This window comes from Mus caroli, chromosome 14 (assembly GCF_900094665.2).
Source record: "Mus caroli chromosome 14, CAROLI_EIJ_v1.1, whole genome shotgun sequence".
NCBI lineage: Eukaryota > Metazoa > Chordata > Mammalia > Rodentia > Muridae > Mus > Mus caroli.
The window spans coordinates 47,742,428-47,749,854 of NC_034583.1; the positions used below are offsets into that span (position 1 = coordinate 47,742,428).

Here is a 7,427-nt window from a genome sequence, read left to right on the forward strand (position 1 = left end):
CTGTATAGCCCCGGCCATCCTGGAACTCACTCTGTAGACCAGGCTGGCCTCGAACTCAGAAATCCGCCTGCTTCTGCCTCCTGAGTGCTGGAATTAAAGGCATGAGCCACCATCCTTTTCCCTCTTTAATATATATTGTGTAGCGTGCACATTAAGTTACTTGTTCTATGCCCCATCTGTCAGTGCAAAACACAGCTCTTGCTCCAATGTATATGAAAAATATCAGTTATTCTGAGCAGTCTATGAATGACTGTGGCTCAGAAACATGGATTCAAGTCTCCCTGAATTATTGTATGTTCCAGTGTGGAAGTGGTTGCATTTTTTTAACAATCACGGGAAAAAAAAGTCATAAACTAGTGCATTTGGATGCTCTCTATGGAAAACGAAAATGAAAGTTTGACTTTATTAAAATAAGTCACAGCAAACACCTGAGAGTTGAGAGGCCTTTGAGAAGATTTGGAACCTTCTTCAGGCTACCTGGATTTGCATGCACATGCAGTGTGTGCTTTCTGAAACGATGTCTAAGTCACTCCTGTAACTACCACCTTAAGCTCAAGCTCAGAGGCCCCCTTAGGGGACACCTGATGATAAGGTTTAGTAACGAGGAATGTACTGGCATATTCCTCCCATGTGATAAGCACCTGAATGTAGGTTTTTAAGTTTGAGAAACAGAAAACCTGTGAATACTTCAGACCTAGGATACCAATAGGTAATCTAGAAACTTTTTTTGACATGTTTAATTGTTACTAAAACTGTTTAGCTGTCATGAACTGGTATCCCATCCAGTTCTCTTGGATACAGATAATGTGGATAGATGCTGTCATACCCAACTTACAGAGAAGAAACTCAGGCTTATACACCTACCTGAGACAGTGATACTAAAGAAGCAAGGCTGAGGTAATACCATTTCCAGCTCATTGGAATCAGTTATGGAAGCATATAGATACTGGGAAATACTGAGGCAATTTGTAGTAAAAGAAAAATTAAAGATGGGACTTAGGAGATAGTTCAGTCAGGAAAGTGCTTGCCAGACAGTGTATGAGCCTCAGTTCCACCTCCAAAACTCACTTAAAAATCCAAGTGTGAGGTTGAGAAGAAGGCTCAGTGGGTAAAGTGCTTGCTGAACAAAGATGAGGTCCTGACCTCAGATCTCCGGACTCATATAAAACCTGGGTGTAGAAGTGCATGTCTGTAACCCCCAAAGCTGGTGCACAGATAGGTAGACCCTAGGGATTCACTAGCCAGCCCTGTCTAGTTAGCTAAAACAGTGAATTCCAGCTTCAGTAAGAGACCCTGTCTCTGAAAATGAGGTGAAGAAGCAATTGAGGGAATCCGGACATCAGTGCCATGCTCCACAAGCGCTCACACGGGCAAGTGTTCTACATCTACACTCAGCATGCACGCACTCTCTCTCACACACACACACTATTAGAAAATACATTTATTTTAGGAAATGGGCATGGTGACACGAGAAGATGGTGACAAGAAGATCTTTGGGGCTTGCTGGTCAGCCAGCCTAATCTATAGTTAGTTCCTCAATAGCGTGAGACCCAGTCTCAGTAAGAAAAAAGTAGACCTGGCTGGAGAGATGGCTCAATGGTTAAGAGCCCTGTTTGCTATTTCTGGGGTCCTGAGTTCAATTCCCAGCAATCGTAGGGTGACTCACAGCCATCTGTAATGGGATCTGATGCCCTCTTCTGGTGTGTCTGAAGACAGCTACAGTGTACTCATACATAAATTAATAATGAAAAAAGAAGAAAAAGGTAGACTAATGTCGAGGAAGGACATTTGTGGTTGTCTCCTGGTCTCTCCATGCACCTTCACACATGTATACACACCAAGAAAAGTTAGAATTTTAACGTATCTTCAGTATTATCTCTACCTAAGCCTAGACTTAATACGTGACTTGTGCTGTCAAAATGATACCTTAAACTCTTAGTTCTTTCATGTTAGGCTATCTGGTATGTATTTAATTGTAAAGAGTGCTTTTAATTGTATATTTGGAATAACAAAAATAAAGTATTCAAATGCTATTAGTAAAAAAAAAGAATTGTTTTGGTTTTTTGTGAAAAGGTTCTTCTGTGTCACCTACATCCTCCTAGAACTTGCTCTGTAGATCAGGCTAGCCTCAAACTCACAGCGATCCACCTGCCTCTGCCTCCCAAATGCTGACATTAAAGCTGTATGCTGCCACCACCTGACTGTTAGTAAAACTTTTTAAAACATGTAATAAGTGCTGTCTGAATTAAATGTTTATAAAAATTCTGTTGTAAACTTGATCTTAATTTTTTGTATTACCTAAGTTAGGAAGCTATTGGATTGTGGGTAAAATGTAAATAATAATATTTTCCTAAATGTATTATATTTTCAATAAATTCTACAGAGTTTGAGCGCATAAAAATGATGGATGAAATTCAAAGTAATTTAAAGTGCCTTGGTCTTTTGGAGCCATATTCCTGGAAAAAGGGAGAGCCTTGTGCAGTGAGAGGATCTGATACTTTGTGGTACCGTGGCAAAGTTATGGAGGTTGTGGGAGGCACCATCAGGGTGAGTCTGACTAATCACTAGAGGAGTGCATGTCGGAAATTAGACTAAAACACCTTTTGGTGAATTTAGGAAGATGAATGCATTACACTGTTATTTGTAACAAGAATTTTTATTTATTTATTTATTTATTTATTTATTTATTGTCGTTGTTGTTGTTGCTATTTTTGTTCTGTCTTGGGTTTTGGTTTTGAGACATAGTCTCACTATGTAGGCCATCTGTGCTATTTTGTATCTTCCCACCTGAGCATCCCAAGTGCCAGGATTATAGACCTGCACAGTATATGAGCCTCAGTTCCACCTCTAGCCTTTGTTTTCAAATAGATTGGCAAGTGAATAGTGAAGAAATCACTACAGGTGAAGAAAGGTGGGGTGTGACCTAATGGACATACCACTTAGTTGTAACTGGTAGCCCTATGTGCACACATGTTATTAAGTAAAACTACTTATGTATTAACTTGTTTAAGACCTATCTTTCTGAGTTGTGATTTTTGTTTGTTTGTTTGTTTGTTTTTGGTTTTTCAAGACGGGGTTTCTCTGTGTAGCCCTGGCTGTCCTGGAACTCACTTTGTAGACCAAGCTGGCCTGGAACTCAGAAATCCACCTGCCTCTGCCTCCCAAGTGCTGGGATTAAAGGCATGTGCCACTATGCCCGGCCCAAGTTGTGAATTAATTTACCTTTCAGAACAATGAGATAGTACCTACATTTCTTTCGGACTCTTTAAAGTTAGCTTCGTGTATAAAAAAAATGAAAATACAAAACATAGGTATAAATATATCAATTTATTAAGTAAAGTGATAAAATATTAAAGAACATTTTTTCATTTTTACTGGGATAGAAATTTACCTTGTTTGATGATACATAATACATAATAATTATTATATAGTTCAAGTTTCAGCTTCTTTTACATGTATGAATTTTGTAGAATTACTGTGCCTTTCCCCATGAGACATCACTTCAAGGACTTAGTGATAAATCTTAGAGAACTCTTTTTAATAGTAGTGTACAACTGGTTCTGGCTAATGCACAAAAAGGAGCCAGCCCTGAACAGAAGGTTTCAGCAGCTTATATACACCTTAGCATTCTATATATACTATTGTTCTTAAGTCTCATTCAGGTCCCAGCTCCAAGCTACTCCTGAAACAATTTAAACAGTCAGGAGACTGAAAGTCTGGTCACGGGCAAATACAAGATTTACACAGCAAAGATATGTCAGAATTGTTTCTAAGCATATACACCAGTGTTGTTCTTTTCAAATAGTTGTTATCCAGGGTCATCTTGCCCACCTGGCAGAATTATGCTTTTCCTAATAGAGCACAGGGGACTTAGTGGTAGAGCAGGACTTAGTGTTGACTGTGACCATGTACTGACCCTTTGAGCTGGGCTGCAAAGGCATGTCCTTTATATTGGCCTGGGCCTAATGGCCAGTCGCAAATCAGGGTTATCTCTTTTTTTAGGGAATGGAGCCTAATTGGAGGCTCCATTGTTGGTAATGTTGGTAAACAGACATTAGCAGAAACGAACCCTAAACTTCAATTGTGGTACAGAATTTTCTTTCCTTGAGTTTCTAACAAGCCTGGCTAGTACACAATTTATCTTCCAGTCATATTGGAGGCAGCACTCCTTTAGCTAAAATTCAACTTTGTATAACTTGATATTTTTTCCACAGTTTACTTTACAATATCAGTTTCACTACAAGTTTCTTCTTCATCATGAACACATTACCACACTGAAAAACATTTGGACATATATTATTTTCTTGGGCTACACAGAAAGATCCTGTTTCAAAAACAAGCAACAAGAAACCTTATTACTACTCCTTATTTTAAGATAGTTTAACAATTGAATTATCAAACGTAAAGCGTTTCAAAAGAAAGGTAGCTGAGGAATCTTATACTCAAGTGTTTTGGTTTTGTTTTTAAACTTGTTTTAAACTACACATGTGTTTGTGTGTAGGTATGTGCGAGTGAGTGGACGTGTTAGCAGAGGCCAGCTGCTCAGGAGCTGGGATGACAGGTGGCAGCTGGGAGCTGCTTGATGAGGTTACTAGGAATCTTAACTCAGATCTTCTGCAAGAGCTGCACATGCTCTTAACTCCTGAGCTGTGTATCCAGGCCTGATAGTGTATTATTTGTGTGTATTTGTGGGGTCTCATGTGCAGTACTGCACGCATGTAGAAGTCAGAGGGAAGCTTTGTGGAGTCAGGTCTCTCCTTCCATCTTTACATGGTTTCAAGGATTGAACGCAGATTGTCAGGTTTGCTCAGTAAGCACTTTTACCTTGCAAGTCATCTTAGCAGCCTCTTAGTACCCAAGTTTTTAAAATAATAATAAAAATGTTTGACTTATGGCTACCTATATTAGCACTTCTTTTAACAATGAAGTTTCATTCTCTACGAGATGAGAGAATTTATATTTTCCTTCTTGTTAAAAAAAAATCAAACCTTAATTTAGTTATCTTCCAGAATACAGGTGTGGGATCTTCATTTCCCCCCTTTATAAGGCGTGGTCTCAGTATGCAGGTCTGGCTGGTCTGGAACTAAGTGTGTAGACCAGGCTGGCCTCGAACTCAGAGATCTCCCTCCCTCTGTTCCTGAGTGCTAGGATGTCCTGTCATTGGGTGCAACCTTTTAGCTTGTTTTGTCTTTTGTAGATTATGTTGCGTAGGCAGGCCTTGAGGTCCAAACCCTCCTGCCTCAGCATCCTAAGATCTAAGATTATAGATCCAAGCCCTTGCCTTTCTGTTCCTTGTGCTCATTTGTTTGTTGTTTGAAACAGAGTCTTGCTGTACTGAACACACTATGTAACTCAGGCTGTTCTTGAACTTGTAGACTCTTAAGACCCAGTTAAACTTTAAAATGTTGTTTATCCTCAGTGGGTATGTGGAGAGGATGCTTCCTGCCACACATGTCCAAATCAGGACAGTTTTGTGGAGTCAGTTCTTTCCTTTCACATTTATATGCATTCCAGGGATCAAACTCAGATCCCTCAGAACTCAGAAGATAGTGTCAGATCCTCTGACACTGGAGTTACAGCCGGGTTGTGAGACATCATGTGGATGCTAGGGATTGATCCCAGATCCTCTGGAAGAGCAGTCAGTGCTCTTCACTAATAAACCACAGCCCTCCGCCACCAAATAAAAAACTTTTTAAAACTAGGAAATCTCCTTTGCCATACAGCTTTTAGTAATGAATTTTAACCAAAAATTGCTTGGTCTGTTTTAGGTCCAGTATTTAGATCATGGGTTCACTGAGAAGATTCCACAATGTCATCTGTATCCTATTTTGCTATATCCTGATACACCCCAGTTTTGTATTCCCTGTCAGCTCTATCAGACTTTACCGGTGAGCACATTGTAGTTTGTGGGTAATTTTAAATATTGTCTTATATTAGAAATGTTTAGAAATTGGAGTGTGAAATTAAGTCCCTTTCAAATGTAATACAAGTTTTTCTTTTAATTTTTTGGTGGTGGTGGTAGGTTTATTCTGTTTGTTTCTAAAGGCAGGGTCTCACTATATATAGCCTTGGGCGTCATGGAACTCACTATGTAAACCAGGGTGACCTCAAACTCATAGAGATTCTCCTGCCTCTACCTCCCAAGTACTGGGATTAAAGACATGCACCACCATACCTGGCTAAGGGTTTGTGTTTTGTTTTTAATGTGTCTGAGCTGAGTGTTCTGCCTGCATGTGTGTAAGTGTACCATGTGCATGTAGTGCTCACAGAGGCCAGAGGTAGACTCTGGAGACCCTGAGCTGGCCTTACAGATGCTCCTTAGCTGTCATGTAGGTGGAGCTAGAGATGCTTGCTAGACACCATGTGGGTGCTGGGAACCAACACGATTCTCTAGAATAACAGTAAGTGTTCTTAACCACTAAGGTTTTTTTCTTATCCCCCACCCCTAACCCCCAATACAAAATTTAAAAATACCTACTAGTAAAAGACAGCTCCAGGCCTTTAATGAGGAAGGCTACAAACTTATATTATAGTGTATAAAGCCTATGAGTAAATGGCTCATAGTATATGTTCATGCTCTGCTGATCAGGCAGATCCTAATTCTCCAGTATTAGCAATAACAAAGCTCAGACAGCAAATTCCTTTCCTTTTCCTGTTGTAGTTTTTGGGGCTCTGGGATCAGGAATGGCTCAGCTGGGTGGTTTGGAAATGAGTCCTTTGTGATAGTGGTTCCAGATATCTCTGAAGTGTGTCCATCCCAAGGATCCCTGGGGATCCATGAGCTAATTACAAAGGACTCATCACATGGCTGTTGTCTCACCTATTGGCTCTGACATGTTAAGAAATTTTAAAGTTTTAAATTTAACATATCTTAAAGTTTAGGGGGTTGTTTTAGAGGGTCTTTTGGGGGAGTGGTCTTGTAATTTTTGCAAAAAGATCTTTTGTAGCCCAGGCTGGTCTCTAACACCTCCTGTAGTAGATGACCTTGAATTCTGATTCTCCTGCTTCCACTTCGCAGGTGATAGGTCATAGGTATGTGCCACCATACCTAGTCAGTGTGATTCTGATGATCAACCCCAGGGTCTGGTGTATGCTAGGCAAGCACTCTCCTGGCTAAGCTGCATCCCCTGCCCTAGTTTATGCTTGGAAAGCATAAGACGTTGAATACAATAGGGAGAAGCTCAGACAAACAGGATTTTTTAAAAAAAGATGTCTTGTGTTTTTCTAATGTATACGTGTTCATGTGTGGGTATGTACACAAGTGTGGGTATCCACACAGTCCAGAAGGAGAGCCACATGTCCTGGAGCTAGAGTTACAGGTAGCTGCAAGCTGTGCAGCATGGATGCTGGGAACCAGATTACAGTCATCTGAAAGAAGAGGAGGGCGTGGTGGCGCACGCCTTTAATCCCCGCACTTGGGAGGCAGA

The 7,427-nt window shown here is 40.3% G+C and overlaps 1 protein-coding gene across 1 annotated transcript in view; it reads left to right on the plus strand.

Annotated features, from left to right (window-relative positions):
* The window catches only part of Rnf17 (ring finger protein 17), a 113,070-nt gene that overhangs the window by 85,920 nt on the left and 19,723 nt on the right, over positions 1-7,427 (plus strand). Inside the window, exons 27-28 of the mRNA XM_021182183.1 lie at positions 2,384-2,547; positions 5,769-5,888. Of these exons, the coding sequence (XP_021037842.1) occupies positions 2,384-2,547; positions 5,769-5,888 (284 nt within the window). The remainder of the gene's footprint in view (positions 1-2,383; positions 2,548-5,768; positions 5,889-7,427) is intronic.